The sequence below is a fragment of the Portunus trituberculatus genome, chromosome 18, assembly GCF_017591435.1.
Source record: "Portunus trituberculatus isolate SZX2019 chromosome 18, ASM1759143v1, whole genome shotgun sequence".
Lineage (NCBI taxonomy): Eukaryota > Metazoa > Arthropoda > Malacostraca > Decapoda > Portunidae > Portunus > Portunus trituberculatus.
Genome location: NC_059272.1, coordinates 3,624,601 through 3,649,644, shown reverse-complemented (window position 1 = coordinate 3,649,644; position 25,044 = coordinate 3,624,601). Strand labels below are relative to the sequence as shown.

The 25,044-nt window shown below is 39.1% G+C and overlaps 1 protein-coding gene across 1 annotated transcript in view; it reads right to left on the bottom strand.

Moving 5' to 3' along the window:
• Nucleotides 1–24,209, bottom strand: part of LOC123505568 (VPS35 endosomal protein-sorting factor-like) — a 29,676-nt gene extending 5,467 nt beyond the window's left edge. The window contains 24 exon segments of the mRNA XM_045257034.1: nucleotides 1,634–1,789; nucleotides 2,119–2,219; nucleotides 2,398–2,700; nucleotides 3,275–3,467; nucleotides 3,620–3,782; nucleotides 3,978–4,083; nucleotides 4,086–4,149; nucleotides 4,264–4,410; nucleotides 4,704–4,885; nucleotides 5,115–5,256; nucleotides 5,477–5,549; nucleotides 5,551–5,609; nucleotides 5,924–6,101; nucleotides 6,408–6,557; nucleotides 7,026–7,156; nucleotides 8,777–8,973; nucleotides 9,612–9,659; nucleotides 14,848–14,877; nucleotides 18,082–18,229; nucleotides 18,865–18,975; nucleotides 19,128–19,196; nucleotides 19,907–19,985; nucleotides 22,705–22,777; nucleotides 24,145–24,209. Coding sequence (XP_045112969.1) covers nucleotides 1,634–1,789; nucleotides 2,119–2,219; nucleotides 2,398–2,700; nucleotides 3,275–3,467; nucleotides 3,620–3,782; nucleotides 3,978–4,083; nucleotides 4,086–4,149; nucleotides 4,264–4,410; nucleotides 4,704–4,885; nucleotides 5,115–5,256; nucleotides 5,477–5,549; nucleotides 5,551–5,609; nucleotides 5,924–6,101; nucleotides 6,408–6,557; nucleotides 7,026–7,156; nucleotides 8,777–8,973; nucleotides 9,612–9,659; nucleotides 14,848–14,877; nucleotides 18,082–18,229; nucleotides 18,865–18,975; nucleotides 19,128–19,196; nucleotides 19,907–19,985; nucleotides 22,705–22,718 — 2,844 coding nt within the window. The 5' untranslated portion in view covers nucleotides 22,719–22,777; nucleotides 24,145–24,209.
• Between the last annotated feature and the right edge of the window lie 835 nt (nucleotides 24,210–25,044).

Sequence of the window (25,044 nt, the reverse complement as noted above, 5' to 3'; positions counted from 1 at the left end):
CCCGGAGGAGATCTAGTTGACGAGGAGTCCCATCGGGAGCTGGAGGGAGCCTTGCCATGGCCCTCATTTCCTGGAAAGTGTTGGAGGGTTTCTGGTCGACAATGGTTTGTTGGGCGAGTTGAGGAGCTGCGTTACTCGTGCCGCTGGTGACGGTGTAAAACGCTGCAGTAGGTAGGCTTTCAGGTCGGCGTACTCGATGGCATTGTCACCCTTGCATTCCAACCATTCTGAGATGCAAGGAAAAATTTTGTCCAGCAGAGCCGACAAGACGTGGTCAGCACGTGTGGTGGCATTGGTCACTCTTCTGAGGCAAAATTGCACCTCTGCTCAACGAAACCAAGGTAGGGGTGTCGATCGAGAAAGGCAGGAGCTGGACCTGTGTGACTGCTGCCGATAGAGCTGCACCGGGAGTGGAAGGCATAGAATGATTGGCAGGCCTCTCCATGGCGTCAAAAAGCTGTCACTCCGGGGTCACCAATGTAGTGAACATTGATGATCGCTACAAGCATTCAGGTCCAGCAAGGAGAGAGAAGTAAACACGATGATTGCTCAGAGTGATCTGGTTTTGGTTAAAAATACCCATATTTATATATAAACTTCACCTGGATCAAGTACATAAGTCAGCGACCAATCAGCGTATAGCATGGCCCCTGCCATGCGCTCCGTGATCTGATATGGGTAGGCCGCATGTTTCCGCCAATCATCATCCAGCGTGGCTCCCAACCTGGGCCTCGTGATCATGTTTGTGGTGCTCGGCCGCCACAAGGTCTTGCAGCAGCCACATCCCGATTATAATGTTGGGCTCTTCTCTGCCATCCTGGGTAGCCTTCAGAGCCTTGTTGCACAGGTGCAGTTCAACTGGATACCCAGCCATTTGGGAATAGTGAGCAATGAGGCTGCAGCCAGAAGAGGCGCAATGGGTCCCAGGATGACTTGTCATATTCTCCAAGCCTATGGCAGGTGAAGGCAGAAGCAAGGCACGCTGCAACCCACCAATCACACTGATTACAGGAGGGAATCAGGAAGCAGGCAGGCAGGCACCATGGTATGTTGTTGCTGCCACCGCTTACCAGTATCAGCCTAGGGCAGATGGTATGAGGCTGGGTTACTGCACTACTTCCTGTCCTGCCCAGTGACTGCCGCCCTCAGACCAGTGCATCATCCACCACACACCCACAGATGTGATGTTACAGGTGCTACGGGCGGCATCTCTACTTCACTAATGTGTAACTGCCTGCCACAGCTGCAGCAGCACAGAAAATGGCAAGTACTCATCTCACCATGCCACTGGTGGGCTGATGCCCACTTTGACTATTTGTATTTATGTTATTATATTTATTTATGTATGTACAAATATTCAATAAACATTTATTAATATACTTAATGTACAAATATTCAATAAACATTTATTAATATACTTAATGTACAAATATTCAATAAACATTTATTAATATACTTAATGTACAAATATTCAATAAACATTATTAATATACTTAATATAATAATAATCACACACTATTCCAGCTTATCTGATGATCTTCAATTGATGCGATTTTGAGAGGATAATCTTTTAAGAGAACTCTTAGAGATACCCTGGGTGTATTGAAAACAGACAAAATTTAATATTACTCACCACAACCTGAGGGGCAATGAACTTCATGATGTAGGACCACATGAGTGTGGCTACATTCATCATGTGAGTGTCTGTCAGGTCAGCCCAGGTCACGATGCACCAGAACAGCTCCAGGGCCACGGGGCCACACCGCTTCTCATGCACACCACTAAGATTCTGCAAGTTTGAGAGTGGATGATGAAGGAGATGAGGACACACAATCTTATCCCATATCCCTCATGCATAAATCAATACACATAGAAGTGCTTCTCTATGTGTGCATACATGTCTCCCATTTCAGACTTTTTGTCTTTTGTATCAACAGTTAAATCCTAAATAAAAATAGTACCAATGGTTAGAACAAATTCATTATCTATCAATGAAAATACCAGGATGGGCCAGACAAATTCTTTTACTCTGCTTCCCAATGAAAAAAATACCAGGATGGGCCAGACAAATCTTTTACTCTCCTTCCATCAGCTCACCATACTACATACACCCTGTACCTGTATGTGAGTGACAACATCTTGTAGGAGCAGTGTTGACAGTGAGTTTGCTTCCTGGCAAACCAGTGGGTCTCCTCCATATAAGGCATCATTACCCTCAACTGTAATAAAGTGTACCTTGTTAGATATAGAATTAACTTACCCAGTTCATTAAACATCAAACATTATAAATAAAAATAATAAAATACCTACCAAAACTGTTGAACAAGTTTTTGCAAGCTGAAAATCAGGATATCCTGAGTACATTAAAAGAACAGTACTAGTGGTAGAAAGACTTACCAGAGTGAATATGATAGGGTAAATCATCTTGACATGCAGCAGAGAGTGCATGTAAAAGTGTAATTGATAAGAATGCTTGAGTATCTGTTTCTTTTGGCCATGAGAATGAATGGATGGCATTGGTGAGTCCCCGAAGCAGGTAGAGCGGAGGAGAGGCATCAGGGGGGTCTGGTGTGGCAATGAGTGTTGAGGCCAAGTTTGCTGTCAGAGTGCGGAGAGTGTCGGCAACACTCCCTCCTTCTGCATCTTGTGAGCTGGCAACCTCCAGCAACTCCCTGATGGCTGCCTTCATGCAGGCATCTCCTGAAAATCAGAATATTTGTAATTGTACTCCATAATAATTAGTCTACATTACTTTTGCCTGCTTATCCATGCAAGAAAACACTTCTCAAAATTGACAGGTTTTCATTTCCAAATTTTCTCTCTAAGGTGGCAATTCACCAAGCTGCCTTGGCTCCTCCTACACTAATGGGTAATGCACATGGGCAGAAGTGAGTTACTTGCCCATTGTTTTCCCCACATCTGTCTGTGGGCAGACAAGGAAACTGCCCATGATGGTAGGCAAGTGATTTCACCGGGCACTATCTGCCACACCCAGCAGTGCATCACTACCAGACACACGAGGTTACAACAGAAGCTTTGGAGCCATGACTATCAATTTATCAGGGATTTACACCAAGTCAACACCAGAACATCATGTCTGCCGCTCTACCTAGCAAGAATCACAGGTCAACTGGTAAAGCCCATTTGTGTGGACAGAGTTTGAAATATTTTGCATGCTCTTATCTTTCAGGCACAAGCATTGTATGCCCATAAATTCAAGGAACAAAAGCATATAATGAGCACCCATTTCTGAAGAGAGCATAACAGCACTCACCTTGTCCCAAGCAATTATTGAGAAGGGCCACATTTCCTGAAAGAAGGTAGAGTCGCAGGCGAGTGGCAGAGGAAGTGAGTGAGGGCACTGTGATGAAGCAGTAGGCAGCACACGCCCGAACAAAGGCTGCTGTCTTGCCCGAGTGTTGGCCGTGAACCACCTGCCACGTGGCCACAGCCAGCTGACACACACACTACAAACAATAGGATAATCTATCAGAAGAGTCATAACAACTATCTTATCCAAGTTTACTTATTAACTAAATATATGTTACAATCTGTTCCAGTGATCCCTAGTTGCAACAGAGATTAGGTGTTGCTAGCATAGATGTAATCCAAAGTTCACCTGAATGAGGGCAGCCAGCACACTGTCCAGGTTTGAAAAAGCAGCTCTTGCATTGACATAAAAGTCCAGCTGTTGCTCAAAGTCTCTTCCAAAATTCACTTGTCGAATGAATGATATGATCAGCTGAGAAAGTTGTCGCCTTTCATCGTCTGTTGTCAGGGCACTGGAAAGAAAGCAAACACTCTTAAGTTAATAATTGACTTTATAGACTTGTAGACTATTGTAAAATTACAAGGGAAAAAAAAGGAGAAATATTCTGTAACAATAGCAAGAATATAAAACAGATCTAATAGTGGTCCAAGCTTTTCAGTTTTATTCAATACTTCTCAGTTTCACATAATATACATCAACCACAAACTTTATTGAGTCATGCAGCGCCCCACAGAAAGTGAGGAGGTGCTGGACGAGTGCCGGGTCAGTGATGTGTCCTGGGTGGTGACTCAGCAGTGCCTCCACCACACCCGTGTCACTCCATCTCCAGCACTCACACTGTCACGCTGGAACACACTCAGCAGGCCAAGGAAGTTGTTCTGGAAAGCCAAACTTCAAAGAGACAAGGAAAACAACAACTCAGTACAAATGTATATAAATTTTGAAGCAGTGTGGGCAACTATGTTCTGTGCCAGATGAACTGTCACACACACCATTGAGAAGAGGGAGTGAGGGTCTGTGGAGTTGGTGAGTGCAGTGGACACCAACATGAGAAGGGAGGAGTAATGCATTTGCTCCTGGGTCCGCTCTGCTCCCACATGCTTCAGAACATCTCCAAGAAGGGTGTTCACTTCAAAAGACTGTGTGGAAAATGAGAATAAAAGTATGAGAAAACTAACGTGGAAAATGAGAATAAAAGTATGAGAAAACTAACATGTTTCATTTGAGCAATTCAGCCTATCATTAGTCTATTCTATTCACATATATGGATACTTGTTTTGTTGAATTGTAGTAAAAATGTTGTGTGACTGTGTATGATCAATGTACTAATATTGAATAATAAATCATTTCACATTTGACTTCTGACTAAAAAGATGGCACATAAACAGCAGAATATTGCAAAATCCAATATCCCCAACAACCTGGTGCTCACCGAGAAGTGCTTGGCAGTGTACTCCAGCCACACACCGGCAGTGGCAAGGTAGTCATTGGTGAGAGGAATGTGTGTGATGAGCTTCCACACAGCATTGAGGAGAGACAGCTGCTGCTGCTGGGCAGGAGGCACCTTGTTTACACACCTCCCCAATGCTGACAGTAATTCATGCTTGCTCTTACCTGAAGTAATACCACAAAACAATTAAGAATCTTCTTTCAACCAACAAGAAAAAGCTGAGATCTTACTCAACATACCCAAACACTATAAACTGACAACACTATTTCATTTGATCTACCTACAAACCAGGCTGAGATCTCTCTTACTTCTTGGTTGGAAAAATAGATGCAAGGCACAAATCCATAACACAGCAATGAACACACTGGTCTGCCCACAATAATGAATCCTTACCTGAGTAAGGGCAGGAAGCAATGAGCTGAGTGAGAGGAAGAGCGTGGAGAGCTACAAAGTCATTGGGGAAAGAGTTGAGTATGGCGGCCAACATCAAGTTCTGGCCAAGACCTTCTGCTCCCTCACACATCCGCACTACATTCTGATAATATAAAAATGAAACATATCACTAATAAAAACAAATTTAGTCTCTTCATTGCTTATTTCCACCTTGCTGTTAACGTTGGTGTCTAAGATAAACAATGCGGTCAGGAATGTCTAACAGGTTTTTAAAGAGTGTCTTGTTCTCAGTAAGTTGTAACATCACCAAAAAGGAAAAATATCTTGAGATATTTTATCTAGTGTGTGTGAGAAGAACCAACCTGCAGTTCCTGGTGTGATGCCCGCCCTGCCAGGCACTGCATCATCCACTGCAGGGGAGGAGCAAACACCCGCTGCCAGCACGTCTTTGTCCTCCCCCATGTTCATGTCCGTCTCTCCCTCCGGCCACGTGTCCTGTGCCAATGACAACTTTTCTGGCATCAGGAAATAAGGTTCCTAAATGCTGAATTAAAATTTTTTTTGTATTCATATTAACTTTCAGATTCTGCCACTTATGAACAACATCCCTTCCTGGCCCAGGCATACTCTGACATGTGTATTCACGGACAGTGCTCCAAGAAAGACACAAACATGAGGAAGCTTATTAATTTGTTAACTAATAAATTTCAGACAACAAACTCCATCAACATGAACTCCATTTCTTAGTGAGGAAAAAAAAACTAATATTAAACACAAGTGATTGTAGGTGACTCCCCCAGCACACTTACTTGCAGCCGAGTGAGAGTGTGCAGGAAGTCCTCAATGGTGGCCACAATGTAGTGAGTGAGGGTGGGCACAACATCCACACCCATGCGACACACAAACATGCGGGTGTAGGCAGCAATCAGGGGGTCTCCAATGCCTCGGGTCATCTGGGCAAGCCGCACCAGAGCTTGTTCACCCTCTCTGGAAGAAAACACATTAATGAATGAGATAGAATAGCATAGAGTAAAATAAAATAAAACAACAAATCAAAATTAATAAATAATAAGTGACTGTACAGTACTATTTCAGGAATAAAACAATACAGTAATTTACACTTAATACAAATGGGGACAAAAGGATATGATCAAAAGTTACAAAAACTGAACTTTGTGCAAGTCTAACAGTAAATGTGAAACTAAAAAGATAAAAGAAAAGTATGAAGTGCATGACAAGTGAAGTGTTTGTGGTTTTCATGTATCATAAAATGAGCATTCATGGGAGTCTTACTTTTCATCAATGAGTGAGTAACAGGGTAGAAGAGCAGCCTCCAGGTACAGCCTTGGCAGCAGCTCCCTGACGGAGGCCACTTTGTAGAACCAGTTACGGGCTGTCTCCTGTGCCTCCAGTCTGGCGGTACTTGCACTGCTGGCTGGTGAACTGTGTGACAAACAATACCACCAATGTGTTAAAAAGTAAAATAAGTCCCTAACTCCACCATTGAGGGTGCTTTAGGACTTGACTGGTTCGGAAAATGTTGTGTAAGGACATTCTTACCCTGACTGCCATAAGGAGTAAGTCATGTATACATTCTTAAGACAGATTTGTTGTATCTAACAAATTATGCTTCTGTGAAAGCAAGGTTTTCAGTAAAATGAAATCACAAAATATTACAATACAGGAATGGAAAGACTGAGGGTATGGGGAGTGAAAAGTTTAATGGTGCAGAGATAATATGTTAAAATAAGAGTAGATGGAGATAACTGGGACTATTGAGGGAATTCTGAGCATCAAGCTTTGGAAAAGACAGTTACATCAATAGGTAACATTAAAAAAGTCAACTAGTTATGCTCTACATACTAAAGACTTTAGGTTTAAGACAACAAAGGAGATGAATAACCTGCTTACCTTTCATTGAGTGCTTTCTGCTTGAGACGATGGTACACCAGGTCAGCCAGTGTGCTCAGGATGTCCATCACCAACACAAACTTACTCGGGTAGAAGTGCTCAGGTGCCGACAGATTGAGCAGCTTCACACACTGCAAGGGCCATCACCACACTCTTCAGCTTTACTGCACTCACAGAAAGGTCATACACACCACTCAGGGGTCAAAACTACTAAAAACATGAACTTCATCAAGAACATATGTGGTGACTCTGAAAGACTGGGCATTATACAAACTTGTTCTCATACTTAAGGAAATTATAACTTGAAATATCAATTGCTGCTGTATTCTCTAAACATAATATAAAGGATGTCAAGCAAACAGTAAATATGAACAGAGCTTAGAAATCAGATAAAAGAAACAAATAGATAAATATAAAAGTATTCTTTCACTCAAAAACAAGTGTTAGCAATAAACAATTGCAAACAGTACTTTTGTCACTAATGAAGATCAAAGACAAAAAATGCAGAAGAAGAAGAAATGAAGAAGAAGAAGCTGAAAAGAAGAAGAAGCTGAAGAAGAAGAAGAAGAAGAAGAAGAAGAAGAAGAAGAAGAAGAAACTGAAGCTGAAGAAGAAGAAGAAGAAGAAACTGAAGCTGAAGAAGAAGAAGAAGAAGAAGACAAAGCTGAAGAAGAAGAAGAAGAAGAAGAAGAAGAAGAAGAAGCTGAAGAAGAAGAAGAAGAAGAAGAAGCTGAAGAAGAAGAAGAAGAAGAAGAAGAAGAAGAAGAAGAAGGAGAAGAAGAAGAAGAAGAAGAAGAAGAAGAAGAAAAAGAAGCTGAAGAAAAAAAAAGAAGAAGAAGAAGAAGAAGAACAAGAACAAGAAGAAGAAAAAGAAAAGGAAAAAGGAAAAGAAAAGAAGCAGAAAGAAGCAGAACAACAACAACAAGATGAAGAAACAAAAGAAGCAAACACAGAGGAAACAAAGAAGAAGAAGAAGAAGAAGAAGAAGCAAATAAAGAGGAAAAACAATAATAATAACAATAATTATAATAATAATAATAATAATAGTAATAATAATAATAATAATAATAGTAATAATAATAATAATAATAATAGTAATAATCATAATAATAATAGCAATAATAATAATAATAATAATAATAATAATAATAATAATAATAAGAAGAAGAAGAAGAAGAAGAAGAAGAAAAAGGAAAGGAAAAGAAAAGAAGCAGAAGCAGAAGCAGAACAACAACAACAAGATGAAGAAACAAAGAAGCAAACACAGAGGAAACAAAAGAAGAAGAAGAAGAAGAAGCAAATAAAGAGGAAAAACAATAATAATAACAATAATTATAATAATAATAATAATAATAATAGTAATAATAATAATAATAATAGTAATAATAATAATAATAATAATAATAATAATAATAATAATAATAATAATAGTAATAATCATAATAATAATAGTAACAATAATAATAATAATAATAATAATAATAATAATAATAATAAGAAGAAGAAGAAGAAGAAGAAGAAGATGAAGAAAAGAAAAGAAAAGAAAAGAAAAGAACAAGAACAAGAACAAGAAGAACAAGAACAAGAACAAGAACAAGAAGAAGAAGAAGAAGAAGAAGAAGAAGAAGAAGAAGAAGAAGAAGAAGAAAAAGAAGAAGAAGAAGGAGGAGGAGGAAGAAAGAGAAGAACCAGAACAAGAAAAAAAAAAAAAAAAAAAAAAAAAAAAACCTGACCACAGCACCACAGCACACCTGGATGGCAATCTTGAGCGCCTTCACCCGCTGGTCGGAGCTCCAGGCCTCGGTCATCTCCTGCTTGAGTGCACTGAGGCGGTTGGTGAACTCCCCCTGCGTGAGGCCGCCCACCTCCCGCACCACCCCGCTGCCAATCTCGTCCAGGGTGTCCATCTGCTCCAGCCGTGCACGGATTCGCTCACTGCCACTCATTCCTAGGGATTCATGTCAGTGGTCAGCCAAGGAAGGTTAGATACATTTTCACTTGCAAATAATCATTCCTAGTAACAATCAGATAAATTTTTGCTATCTATGCTAATGCTGAACTAACAGGGAGCATTTCAAAGATTACTACATTGATTTCTTTGCTTATTCCCGACTCATTCCTAGTAATCATATTAGTGCTGAAGTGCAGAGGTTGTCAAGGTGATTACACAAATATTTACTTTTAACGATTACATCAATTTCCACTCCTGCTAACTCTTAAAACTCATGTTAGTGCTCAACCAACTGGGTTTTTTTTTAAAGATAATTGATACGTTTTTGTTTGCTGTCATTCATTCCTAAAAATTAGGTTAATATCAAACCAAACCAGAGCATTTAAAGATTAGCTAAATTTTCACCTTTCTCTCTCTTTGCAGTCATTTACTTTCCTTTCCTGAATTAAAACAACTACATAAAAACTTTCATCGCTGGAGTTCATGTAAGCATGCAAATCACAGTGTTACTTCATCACTCCTCCCTAGTGAATGTGATCTGCTCAGGGGGTGACATAAGACTCAGCAAGCTTTGCACCACACCTCACACAACAGTCACAGTCAGTGCTGAGCCACACCGTGCTGCAAAGTCTCACCTTGTGCTCGGTGTCTTTCAGGGACAGCAGTCTGAGTCTTCACTACACCTGTTAAGGAAAGGTCGTGAAAATTACCTGCAATGCTAGAAAAATATTGATGATACACCTGCAATCTACCACTGTGTACAAGATTAAATTATCACCATATTGAAAAGAAATGAAATACAGAAAAAAAAGTTAAAATGTTGACTTACTACTACTTGGTATCATGTAAAACACTATCAGGTTCAGCCTAAGAAAAAGCAAGATTTCTGAACTAACATTTTAAATTAACAACACTGATTAAAAAGCAGCAAATGAAATAGAAAAGAGATTTCCAAGACGACTAACTATTAAAAATTAAGCTCATCTTATGGGAACAATCATTATGTAAGCAAAGATGGGACTGAGAAACCAACTGACTATTATGAAAAGCAAGTCTAAAGAGAAAACGTGAATGAAGACAACTTCCATCTTGAGATAAAGATATAATAGCTGATGAGTGTAACTGAAGTAGTGAAAGAGTTTAAGAGCTCCAGTTCCATCCATACATTAGCTAGTAAGGAACTGCACGGTCAAAGAAACACACTGAATATACGGCTTAATCAAGAGTGAATGACAAAGAGGTAGGTAAGGACAGACTCAAGCATGCAAGGTGGTGGTCTAGTGTGATCTATGGTACACAAACTCACTCTATGGTACGGTACAGTAATCTCCCCACAGGACTGATTAAGTAATAAGATGCAAAGGTCTGCACACACACACAGTATATCAATATGACTGTTATTACTATTAGTCATTACCATTGTGCTTAGACTATTAGATTATATAAAGTGTGGCTGTGTGCACACTGATGTTGTTATTACAAGTATTACTATTATCATTATTATTGTTGAGAGAGAGAGAGAGAGAGAGAGAGAGAGAGAGAGAGAGAGAGAGAGAGAGAGAGAGAGAGAGAGAGAGAGAGAGAGAAAGCAGCATTATCATTCATCATATAGTGGTAATATTGCATCTATTCTTAAAGTGTGTTACCCTGACTTTCACTGCACCATTCCTTCCTTCTCCTTCAAGCAAGGCTCAAACTTTACAACTAGAATGTGATTTTTTAAAACTAATTAATTTATTCTTTTTTATGTCATAGCCTATAGCACCTGTAGGTCTACTTGAAGGGTATGGGAAGCACTGTCCAACTTCCACCCATTAGCGGCACAGGCAATTTTATTTATAGGGGTACCCATATTGGGCCCATATCACCACCCAAGCACATCTTTGGTGTAAGGCAATTATACCTCCACCTAGAACCTGGGCATCATGGTGACAATATAACCTATCCCCTTTCTCTCTCTCTCTCTAAATAAATAAATAAATAAAATACAGGCAACCCCCACTTAACAAAGGGGTTACGTTCCTAAAAAACCCTTCATTAAGCAAATCAATCATAACAAGTTTAACCCCTGACTTGAGGTACCATTGAGAGTAAACAAAGCGAGAGTGCATCATAGTACGGTAAAAGGCTTAATGAAAGTAAAAATTATGAAGTTAAACATTTAAGCAGTTTAATTTAAGACTAAGTCATTATAATGTACACTAATGTATGTATGTAAGTAGCTTTATAATGTCGATGATCTTAAATTTGAAGGGAGGGAGAGTGGAGCGGGAAATACGCTAGCTGGCAACCTGTGGAATGTAAACAAAGGGCACATCATTGTACCACATACAAAACTTATGTACAGTCAATCCTCGGCTATCGCGACTTCGGCTATCGCGTTTTATTGCTATCATGCACCCATGAAAAGCTGCTAAAATTTCATTATCGCGACCTCAGATGCCTGCTATCGCGCGCCCCGCCATGACGGCGTGGAATATCTGAACGCTCATTGGCCAAAACCGCCTTCCCGCCAAGATCAATTCGGCTATTGCGTTTTTGGCTATGGCGCGGCTATTTTGGCCCCAATTGGGCGCAATAGCCGAGGGTTAAGTGTACCACATTTCCACAAGGCTTTCCATTTTATCCATTGCAGGGTCACGAGTTCAGGTGGTTCATTTAGCTTGCAAGGAAGATATGATCTCACCAGCCTTCTTAATAGAGTCTGCTGACTTGAAAATGGTAGACAGTAGATGGAGTCAAGCCATGGTGGGAAGCAATGCTATTAGTTGTCTTGCCTCTCTCGTGTCTGTGAATAATATCCAGCTTCACTTCGAGAGTAAGAGACTTCCGGGTCTTCTTAGCAGGGCGTTTTAGTGGCATGTAGAGCGAGGGAAGATGAGCTGCTGCTGATGCTGTTATTGTTTTGAACTAGGGGAGTGAGTGGTGCACGTTTTATCCACGAGAGGCACTGGTGTATTCAAAAGCCTGTCGGCTTGCGTGATACGGCAGGGCTTTCAAACTTGGAAAAAATCATCTGGAAAAAACTTTGTTAAAGCGAGTTTGGTGTTCGTTAAACGAGCAGATGGTGGTAAAAGGAAATGTTCGTTGTAGCAAAATTTTGTTGTGTGAACCTTCGTTAGCCGGGGGTTGCCTGTAATAATAGATAATATAATAATAATAAAAAAACAATCATGATACTAACAGCACAACTATTATGACAGCAACAACTACTACTACCTTAATACTACCACATACATAATGCAGTACATATATATATATTTTTTTTATACATACTTTGTCAATTTACAACCTCTTATGGATGCAGTACAGCAAGAATCACAAAGGCATATCTTACACATACACACACACACACACGTGTGCATACTTTTAAAGTAAGATTGGATGAGTGTAGATATGGAGACAGGGCCACACGAGCATAAAGCCCAGCCCTGTAAAACTACAACTAGGTAAACTAGGTAAATACACACACACCTATAGAAAGGCAGGACTGCTGACCTGTAGATTTATTAACACACACAAAGAAGTGCAGCATTGCTGTCACTCTGCTCCTGCACTGCCACCACTCAAGCCACCTGCCACACTCACCTACTCACACCAGGTAAACAGAGAGGCAACCACCTGATGCCACCCTCTCTCCAGCTTCTAGCCTCAGTTTATCAATTAGTAGTCTGTTAACCTACCATTAATACTACAACAAGGCATTCTTTCTATTACTACCACCATATCAACTGTACTCACTTCCTCCCCACCACACTGTCAAACCTTCTCCTCACTCCATATACTGACTGTCACCTCTCTAGTCCACCACCATCACCACCACCACAACCAATTCCACCCTAGCTATCAATGAATTAGTTACTTGGATCTCATTCCAGTTACACAGACATTACATAGATACAATGGATGTGTTCGTGCAGATGTAATATATTGGATCTGAAATAAGCTCACATAATCTGGTCTCTGTCTGCCTTCACTGAGCTTAGGTAGATCTCTCAAATTCACTTGTTTAATAATACTTACTTAACTTCACGAATAATGGAGAGAAGAAGGAGAGTGGATTTTGACAGCATTGTACAAATTGAGACTAAAAATAGAAAGAATTAATGCATTGTACAAATTGAGACTAAAAATAGAAAGAATTAATGCAAGTGAAATTCACAGATGGAGCTCCAAATGTTTATATAGCTTTTTACCATGTAAGAATTTGTCTATGAATTTATAGTCATTATTGAAAACATTATGCCTAGTGGTAAGGACTATACTCCTGAACACAATGGTATTATCAGACTTCAGGCAAGACTGAAAAGTAAATAAGCAAGCACTGTAAGACACTAAAACATCCTTTCTTTCCACCTTATTGAAACTCTAATAACACCATCCAGTTCAGGAAAATATTCCCTACTATAAGGCACTAGTTTCATGATGGCTTGAAAATTTATTGAGATCATGGAATAAAAAGTGATATAAACATTACAAAACAAACAAAATTTCTGATGAGAGGACACAGAAGACAAAGAATACTAATTGTAAAACTGTTTGGACAGTACAGGAAGACAAAGAGATGAAGAATGATGGAATATCTATAATGATGTCAGAGAGAGTAAAATATATTGCAAAACAGTAAAAATGCAAGAACATGGTGCAAATATAATAACAAATAATCAAACACACACATAAGCATTCTGAGAGCTGCTCCTAACATCCTATGCAGCACAGCAAACTCTTGCCTCATGACAAAAGGTCACTTGCATCATTAAAGACCTTGCCTCTCACAACAGTAATCATATAAAAAAAAATATATAGTAATAATAATAATGTGACGAATATTTTCAGAGAATCAATATTAGAGTGGAGTAAGAGATGCAATGAGTTGTGATGACTGTGTGAAGTTACCCTGACTTCCCTTCCTTTGCATTCAGACCACTTCTCAACACTCCGTTTCATCCCTCGCCCAGTGCACTGTCTGGCCACTCCTTCAGACCTGCCATGCCACATCAATCCTCTTCAATCCTTCCATACATCAAACATCATCTTCTAACACTAAATAAGAAAATAGAGTAGATAAAAATAAATAGTAATAACAATAATAAGAAAACAAAATAAATCTTAGTGATTGATTCCATGTTTGTAGTTTCATATCATGCATAAAATTCATTAAGATACCTACTTTGCATACTGTGGCTTTTGTGTCTCTACATACTTAGTGTTCCCCTCCCTTCCCAACACACCTCCATTCATCTAGTGCTTCACCAAATTACAAGTGGCAACTAAACAATTGTGGTTTCCAGTCTCATTATGGTGCTTTGGTGCAAAAAAAAAAAAAAAAAAAAAAAAAAAAGACAACACTACAGGGTTTGAACAAGAAGGGAAAAGAAGTCTGATATTGCTTTCTACATGGGAATACAAATCTGATGTGGCTTCTACATACTCATTTTTATATACTGCATTTCATAAAGTCTCTCCTTGGGCGAATGTGTGCACTTAGCTTTGTTAGGGTTCTCAAAGATGTCATGGGCATTCACACATTCAAGGTTACACCATTTACCTCTTCCCAAGTCCTCTATACAAAAAAAGCTGCCTCACCTAACCAAGATGTTATGAAAGTGATCAAGTTACTGAGACATTAACATGACCATTACAGCACTACTATGCTTACTCTACACTCACAGATTCATGAGTTCACCAACATATTCTGAGGGACATTCTTTGTAGGCACCTCCCACCCAGGCTTTGTGATCCCTACACTGCACACATCACATGGCTCAGTGAATCAGTGATGCCTTGGACTCTGCTGGCAAGAGAACAGACACACCAACTACTCTACCAACAGTACCAGTAGGGATCTTCTATGGACAGAATGCTACTCACGTCTGTGGGATGGGACAGCTCTGCTCTCAGCTGACCAGTGATGAAAATGGGACAAAAACGGAAAAAAAGGCACTCAACATATATTCCTAATTTTGTAAAAGAATATTATTAAATAAGCAACAAATATTTGTACACAATGATCAGTCATTCTCTCATTCATGAATAAACTTTCTTTCTATCATGGAATGGCAGTGACAGGGATCCACGTGGCAGCTTCCAGTCACAACAAAACATGACCATCAAAATGAATTACCATGACATGGAGGCAAGTACCCAAAGACTAGTCAAGTGATACAAACCAAATCTTCAAATGTAGCACCTATTTGCATCAAAAAGGTCTTTTTCAAACCTTATCAAAAATTATCTAAATGAGCAGATCTCCTCACCATGATCACAATTGCCCAGAGAGCCAGCTGAGGCAGCCACAGCTAGTTTGTTACCTCTGTGTCATCACACTGTTGTCCTTTCCTTCTGTCATGACTCTAACTTAACAATTCCAACTGCTAGTGGATCCCTATCATCTAATGAGAAAACTATGGACTGGCAAGAATGAACAAGTCTCTGGCCAAATTACACTCTTAAGGAGAAACAACAGCAGTTGCTCACTTCTCTCTATTAATAGCAAGATGCACAAGTACAGCAAAGTGAATGGTCAAGTGGATGGGACACATCTGTTGACTTCTAAGTCTGGCAGCCTTAGTGTGATCTTGACAATGTTACACAGAACTAGCACTATAACTTTGACATTTACAGTAAGATTTTTGTTATGGTGTTAATGACAAATATTTGTGAATACAGCATGACATAAAATCAAAGGGAAACTGGTGACTATTGAGCAAATTTATCAAATCAAGTAAGTAGATTTATATTTTTCTTTCTTCCTTTCATGTATGAGGAAAATTGGTCCAAGGTAACAAAAAGGGAGAAAATGAAAAGGTTCACTGATGATACCAGTCATTAAAGAGAAAGCCAAAAAGACTAATGAAGCTACCACTACTGTATACCATGTGCCTTCCATAAGCACAGTATACACAGTCAAAATGTTCATCATACTTGACCAAGAGGAAAGATTACATATCAGACTGAAATCATCATCTTTGACCCATGAATACTCATTCATTTTACCAGCACAGTCAGATGATGCCTCCCTGACTCAGACCATTCACTTCCCGTCCTCCATGTGGTGTTAGTGTCATTTATCATGTGCACAGATCACAGCAATGTTAGTAATGATGGCAGCAAAATGTGAGGTGGACATGAATACTGACTCATGGCTGCTGCTTAGGTGACAATGGCTTCAAATTTGTGAGAGCAGATGGCAGCGTGTTTAAAGATGATCAAACAACAAGACAAGTTGTGGATGATAAATGTGAATTTTCAGTTTTTACATTCATATGACTGAAGAGAATACAGGTTATGAATGAAGTGAATGCTGGTTAAGTGAGCATCTACTGTATTGAGATGATGTTTATGCAAATGTGTTTATTCAAAGCAAAATGCATGAAAGCTTAGTCTTGTCTTTGGCCAACCTACAATAATAATACTGATGACTCAACAGTAATGTTTGATAGAACAGCAAAGTGTTTTGTGGTGATGGAAGCAAGAATAAAGCTTGTTAATTGTTGGATGTATAAAGAGTATGTAGCTACTTGACATGTACTATAATGAAATTGGTATTGCCATAAGCATTACATATTGCTTCTATTTTTTAGATAATTTGTATGCTCAAAACTTCTTAAAAGACAAATTCATGTTGTTCTGAAGGTATAATCTAGTCTGCTTTCCTTGAAAACATGGATTCAAGATAGCCAATATATGGGAAATTTCTTCCATGAAAATGAAATAAAATGTTTCAATTCGATACCAACACAGTAAACCATTGATGAGTCAAGAACTGAAGCACAAAGCAAGGCTACACAGGAATGTCTGAATTGAGGCTGTTAATCAAGCTATTTAATCTGACTGATGCTTTCTTCCTCACAACTTTCTTTTGGTAGTATCACAACACAATCATTCACTTGTTCTAGTTCATATATGCCTTAACTTACCATCTCTCTCTCTCTCTCTCTCTCTCTCTCTCTCTCATATACTGCAATATTATTCACCACCCTTTGCACTCATATCTTTCCATCTCCAATTACTTATTTGCTCCAGCTTCACCTGCAGCAACAATCCTTAACCCTTACAATCCTGCATTAATTCTGGTTATTCTGTTCCCCCCCACAACCTGCATTTGCGAGTGAATATATTTTTTGCCAAACATTAATTAGTCTTAAAATATGAAAATTTAAGATGAAAATAAATAGGAAAAGACAGCAAGACAAAAATTTTTTTCAACACTTACAGCTAGAGAAGCGATGTGAAAGTCGAGATGTTGACGATAATCCCCTACAAAGTCGCACCACCAGAGATGTGACAATACGGTGAAAATTTGATATATTATGTTAGTTTTTCTTCACTTTTCAGTTATTTTGTAATTTAGATATGTTTCCATTACTTTAGACTATCCGCATCTTCACCATCTTGTGAATCATCTCTAGGAAACAATATCTCGGTCCATTCCTCTTGTGAGAGCGACTTCCTCCTCCATGACTGCCAGGCTCTGAGGGGATGTATCATGCATCCTTGACTCACAACTCGAAGATAATTGATGGCTAGTGATATGGCAACAGTAACGTACCTTTTTCAATATGAACTGAGGCGGGAAAATTTACGCTGTAAATGTGTGTGAACAGGCATTTTGACCACAAACATACATATACATGTACAGGACGGTAAGTGTTAAAGACCTGCCGACACCCATGACTGACATTAAGTTGTTACCAATGGTTTACTGTGGCTGGTCAAAGCTAATAGTACTTCATCAATTCATCTTCTTTAATGTCTTACTTTACATGTGCTAAATAATATGACTTTCTCCGACATTTAATGAACTCAACCATAAGTTCGCATTCAAACATTTAATTAAGTCAACCCTAAGATCATTCTTGTAAGCACGCTGGCAGAGAATAATCACTACAGCAAGAATAAACATGACCAGAACCCATTCCATCATCATATCTACTTGACCCACAAACTCTCATAGTATGATTAAAAAAAAGCAGAGAAGCAGCAACACATTACATTTACATACAGAAGCAAGAATGTCAGTTATCTGGGACAGCTCGACAGTCAGTGTAAAAAAAGATACAGTGAGTGTGAGTGTTGTTGCTGGGGTTAGGGTGTAGTGCTCACCTGTGTCCGAGGGGTGCAGGAAGCTGGACATGAAGGTGAGGGTGCTGGAGGTGGTGAAATTGGCCAGGATGTGGTTTTGGGTCTGTGTCCAGGTGGTGTGCCATCTGCTGGGGGAACTGGCCTCATCCTCCTGGCTGTCCTTCATGCCCTGCAGACACAACATCATGAAGCATACAAGTTTTTGGGATCTAAGATAATTTGGCAAAGTGAGTCACAATACTTTCCTTTCCCACCAGAGACTGACGGGGCTAAAAGTGTAAATAATGAGTGTGTGAATGAATGGTATCTTGTGTGGACTATCTTGTGAGGGACTGCCAACCTTGGATATATTAGAAAAATATAGATTGTTTTATGTATTGGTGTACATTTAATGCTCATGATGAATAATGAGTGATGTATTTCTTATCTTTGTCCCTCATGATGCAATAAGCAGCCCTTCAATGACAAGGTAAGTGAGCCATATTCTATTTCACACAAGTATATGCACCACATTACATCATGAACACTGAATTCCATGTGAGGGACCAGTGCTCCATACTTTAACAGACAAAGCCCCTGTAATATGTAAACAACTGGAAAAAAACTCAGCACATGTACACAAGTTTTTTTAATGTAATGGGATTCTGACAAAAAAAAAAAAAAAAAAAAAAAAAAAATTAGGGTATAATGTAAAGGATTAAGTATCAAAAAACCAAAAATTATCTTGAAACTTAATTTTATTTCTGTGTTGTCAAGTAATTCACACCTCATCATTTTCACCTTATAGATTAAATGACTACTTACTTTCTGAGAGGCAGTGTAGGTCTGAGCAGAGAGAGGATCAGAGGCTGCAAGGAGGTCACTTAGTGGATCTGGACCGTCATCCAGAACAGCTGACAACGGATCCATCACCATCTGAACACACAAGAATACATCAGCCAACACACTCAGTCTCCACTCACACTCCACCATGTCACTACAGCATAGCCCACACACAGTCACAGCTACAGCCAAACAGCCAACACCTTCCCTACACACAAGGTGGAACACTTCATTACAATACTTACTGACTGAATTAGAGTCTTTGGCTTCTTGTCTCGAGATGGTTCATATTCTTTGAGTGATCTGTCCCTCACCTGTGGATTAGATCATACACCATAAATGCACTTGGGTTTGTCATAAATAACAATGTATATTTCTATTTACTTTTTATGTATGTGAGAGGAATTCTGCTCAAGGACAACACAAATGCTGAATAAAAAAAAAAAACTTCACTAAGGTGCCTGTTTCCAAAGAAGTCAAAAGGATTAGCCAAAATTATGAGAAAAAATGTCTTGAAACCTTACTCACACAAACACACATAAATCTAAACAATCTCCTCAATATATGTATTAGCTATGTATAAAAAATCATAAACGAAAAATATCCAAAATTTTGAGGAAACGGGTTTGAAATCTAAGACAAACACACACACACACACCAAACATCTTTCTTGATACTGTATAAAAATTTCTCTCCTCCCTATTCTGTCCACCTCTCTAATGTAAAAGTTAACCAGTCTTCTCAATCATTCATTTCTGATATCTGGAAAACTCTGAAGCTCCCTGCCTGCTTCTGTATTTCCTCCTTCCTATGATGAATTTTTATGACAGAGATTTCAAGACAATTTTGCCCTATTTTTTTTTTTTTTCACAATTATTTGACACTCTGGAGACTGACACCTCAATGTGTTTTTTTCCTTTAATCTTGTTGCCCTTGGTTGGTATCCCTCCTGTATGAGAAAGAAAGACCAATATGCAAGACATGACATGTGCAGGTACTACAAAAGCAAGCGATGTGAACTGACCCCCTGCAGAGGATGAGTGGTGGCTGGCCGGGCAGTCAAGGGTTTCTTCTCCACCCCCCATTGCCGAGCCGCGGTCTTCCTGTAACCAAGGAGACACACTTAGGTTCAATAAAAAATAAAGTGCTGCAAGACTGTGGTCAGTATAGAGCTGTGCAATCAAAATGGTCTATATTATCCTGAGAAACATCATATTATCAACTGGTTTGTCCCTTTACCTAACCTAACATAGCAACTACTGGGACTAATGTTACTATATGGCATTCATTAAATCACTTTGTTGGGTGTTAGAAAGGCAAATTCTACATTTTATTTTGTTTACTCCCCATAACACTCATCCATGTACCTCCCCAAGGGTAATTAACCAAACCAAACACTATAACCTTCATTTAATGCTCATCACTAACCAAGCCCAACATTATAACCTTTTAGACAAAGGGGACGTGTATGTCTTTTTACCCACAATTTGATGCTCCCCCAACCAAGAACTCCAACTTCCCACAGATCCTCCAAGATCATTGGGAATGAGAGGTAAACAGAAGTTGGGGTTGAAAGTCAGTCATAGGCAACTCTAAAAACTATACATTTGCACCGGAAATTATGTACACCTTCAATCAATTGACTAAATTTCTAACCAGATAACATAAGTCACATCAGAGATTCACTGGTTGGGTAAAAGTCCAAATTCACACCATTTTCTTGATTTTCTCTGCAATTTCTTAATTTACTCTGCCTTCCTTTACATGTCAAAATTAGCAGTCAATTTACAGTTTCACCCAACTATGGAATCTATGGCATGGCTTATGTTTTTCTGGTGAGAAATGTAGTTAACGAAATGATTGATGTATATAATTTCATTGAATATTTTTTTGAGTTATGACTATCTCTCATCTTGGGGGACCTGTGGGAAATCATGGTTTTTGGGTGAGGAGCATTATATTGAGAAATGTGTATTGCAAGAGAGGTTGGAAATAAAAAAAAATCACATAAAAAACTCTGAAAATACTTTGATGGTGGCGGTGGTGGCTGGATGCGGCACTGCTCTGTTTATGTTGAGCAGTGCTGCCAATGCTACACTTCCAGCTGTATCAGCTACACCACACCCCAAAGGAGATTCTAACCAAACTCAACCTTATAATCTTCTAGCCAGGAGGACTGCATCCTCCCAGGGGTTACTAACCAAACCCAACATAATGATCTTCTAGCTGCCCCACAGGGGTTATTAACTAAACCCATCATCATAACCTTCTAGGCGAGGTGGGAGAGTGGAGCAGCACCAACAATTTTCTGACAAGCATTAAATTGAGGTGCAGCTACCCACCCCCAGCTAGAAGGATGTTGGGTTTAATTACCGTAATAACCCCTGGGAGGCGTCAGGGGGCGGCTAGAAGGTTATTATGTTTGGTTAGGTTAGTATCCTTAGCGGGGGCCCTGAGGAGAGACAGATCAACTCCCGGCTAGGTTATTACAATGAGTTTAGTTAATAACCCTTAGGAGGGGTCTAGGGTGGCACAGCTCCCCAAGGTAGAAGGTTATTACGTTGGGTTGGTTTAATATCCCTTGGGATACTAAACAAACCAAAGCCGCATCCAGTCGCTGCCACCCTCAAAGTATTTAAAAATTTTTATTATTTTATCGATTCTCGACCTCTTTTGCAATACACATTACTGGATTTAATACTTCCCCAACAAAAAACAGGGTAAACCTACAGAGTTTCACCACCGTGCCCTTTCTGGATGAAACTATTTTTTTCTGGTAGATTTCAGCTTGCTTTTAGTCAAAATACAACTTGTTTTTGGCGCAAATCAACGAATTTTTTTTTTTACAGCCCCGAAACATATTATGATTTGCATAAAAAAGCAACCGGTAATTCAATTAAAAACAAGCCGAAATCTACCAGAAAAAATTGGTTTCCTCCAGAAAAGAACCTAACCTAACCTAACTAAACCTAAGTTAACCTAACCTAATTAAACCTAATCTAACTAAACCTAACCTCAGGGGCCGTCGTGATTGGTGGAAATAATCATGCTTTTTTTTTTTTTCATTGGCCGCCGCTTCAGTTTCAAAGAACAGAACCAATCAGCGTAAACAATTAAGCGCATGCTCAGACAATGGTATGTCACGGAGCCTGCCGAGCCGCCGCGGGCGCATGACACCATCAGTGTGCGGCAGGGAGGCTAGTGTCACGGCTGATCACCAAAACACCAAAACACGCTTAAATTTAAAAAAAATCTGTGTCGCCATTCAAAAAGGTTGCACCTAGTATATATGGGGTTCAAATTATTCGTAATCAGGAGCTCTATCTCTTGAGGTAGGTAAAAAACACGTAGCTGATTGTGGTGAAACTCTGCAGTAATACCAAAAACTGCAATTTGCCACAGGCTTACCATAGCTGTTGGGAATGAGAGGTAAAGCATAAGTTGGAGTTCAAAAAAATAAGAAGTCGTAACTCGAAAAGTAATAATTTGCGAAGGAAATGACATATACCATCAATCAATCCACTACACTTCTCACCAGCAAAAACACATGAGCCACAAGAAGGTCTCCACGGTTGAGTGAAACTGCGAACTGAGCAGATCAGTGTCCACTGTACCTACATGTGCAGTCATTCCAGGTGACCCAAGTTGACACACAAGACACACAACACTCCCGTGATCCACACACCTGACTCACCGCCCAGCACTGAACACACACATCACCAGTCACCACCTGTCCCCGCGTCCCTGCACCAAGCCAACACAACAAACAGTGACAGGGAGGCAGAAAGGAACAATAAAGAAGAGACAAGCAGCTGCACTCACCACTCCAGCGCCATCACCACCCGCAGAATGTCAACAAACACGCCCACCAATCACCGCCACGCCTCGCCAGCCACTGAGAAGATTACAGGACACTTATTTTTTTATGATTGAATGAAGGATACAAGAGAAGAAACAGTATGAAATGTGGAAAAAGAGGAGAAAGTCAGTGGGAGTACTTAATTGAGAGAGCAGAATAAAGAGAATAGATGAACAACAGATGGCAGACTGACTTAAGTGTTACTATCATTATCGTTAATTGTTAGGGTTCCTATATGTGTGTTTTGATGAATATTACATAGAAATATAACATAGATGTGTAAGAAATTCAAATATATTCTAATAAGTACGTACCATTACCAAAAAAAAATATCGAAATTAACATGTTTTATTTCCTAATAAATGATGATAGCAATGCAAGAAAATTATGTGCTTAAGATATAATGATGATAACTTAACAATGGCTATTTATTCTGCAATACTCGTCATACACTCTCTGATTTAATTTCATCTGTTTATCTGATTTCTTTCTTATATTAGTTTTGAATGAAAGCCTCTGATCTGTCAAACCAGCTGGATATCGCCCAGATAATCCGATCATATATACATATCTCCCTATACATACCATCAGACTGCACATCACTTTGTAGTTATATTTGATATATCTACTGCTTATATACATACCTTTCTACACTCAAACACTTACAGGGAGTCGATTCTATTAGTCAAATGAGGGGGGGGGAGGGGACTATGAGCAAGGGAACAAGCGTAGTTATTTTTTATTTATTTATTTATTTATTTATTTATTTATTTATTTTTATTTTTTTTTTTTTACGAGACATTTTGAGACCACCTGCAGTATGTTAAGGTATATTAGTCTATGCTTGTGCTACTTGAAATCTGACAATGTCTCTTATAGCCTACTCTGTTTTCCTGCATGTGCTAACACTAATAGTGTCTCATAACTATCATTTATCAATATAAATTATAGTAAAACTTAAAAAGGTAAAAACTTAAAAAGTAAAATATGCAATGGACAACTCACCAAGGAAAAAAGGAGGTTGGGAAGCAAATCATACTATATCCTCATTGTTTCCACTTTCATGGAAATTTGTGTTACAGAAGGAAATTTTTAAGGAAATGTAAAAATCTGAGGAAATTAAAAGATATCCAGCTTTGCCAAGGAATTTTTCTAAGAAAATATCAATGTATGTATGTAGCCTAAGTACTATGTAAGTGTGCACATAATACACAATTAATAAACCTTTCTTAATAATAACACTAAGAAAACCCACACGGGGCCACACATACACACAAACACGAGCAGAACATCACTTCTACACACGACTCGAAACACACCTAGTCAAAACACTCAAAACTAATCCAAAACACACTCAAAGCACCATGAATACACCTCAAAATGTCCACAGAGGTGTTCCTTACAGTTAGGCAAACCAAACACTTATTGCTTGTGGCCCCTAACTTGATTAAAGCAAGGGCGAATTCCAACCGATTTGACACAATCAGTCACTGCACACAGCTGTGCTCATGAATCTAGCTTTCTGAACTACCTTGAAGGGCCCCCTGAGTCAAACTCTTGGCTAAATATTGCGGCTTGGCTCCTCTTCCGCTTCGGTTTTTTTTTTTTTTTTTTCTTCCTTTCTTTTTTGTCTTTTTTCTTCTTTCCATTGCTTCATCTACACGTCTGAGCCTAAAAACACATCAAAACACTACATATTAAGCAAAATATTGAAGTGGAGATAATTAAGTACTGTGGCTTGACGGCTCCTCTTCCTCTTCCTGCAGTCTTTCTTGTTCCTTCCTCCTCATCCTCAAGATGTGGCACCACCTTGAATGTGACGTCGTCAGGGTGAGCGGGAACAGCGGTGACTCAGCTAGCTATGTAAATAATTCTAAAATGATTTATAGGAAATAATGAAGTCATAGCCGAATGCTTGATACTTTATGACTTAATAGTTCCTTTAAGTAATATCCAAAAAAATTAAACATTTCCAGCCTAACTAGTTTCAAAGTAAAGTTTAAATGAACTATGGTAAAAGTATAGAAATATTTTCACTTATAAAACTACTAAAAACGTCCAGTCATTTCGACTTTATACCTCTTTTGAAAAATATTAGGCAATGTGAATGATCTTCTCAGGCATCTAACACTTTCCTAGAACCAAAAATGAACGTGTTAAAAGTATTTATGTAAAAACAAAAAGACAAAATCTACACTCATTAAAAACTCTTGTAAAGTCTAGCTATTTTCACTTGGCGAATACACTAACATTTTACATAGTATGAGCTATCTTTTAAGGCATTATAGAATGAATCACGCTAT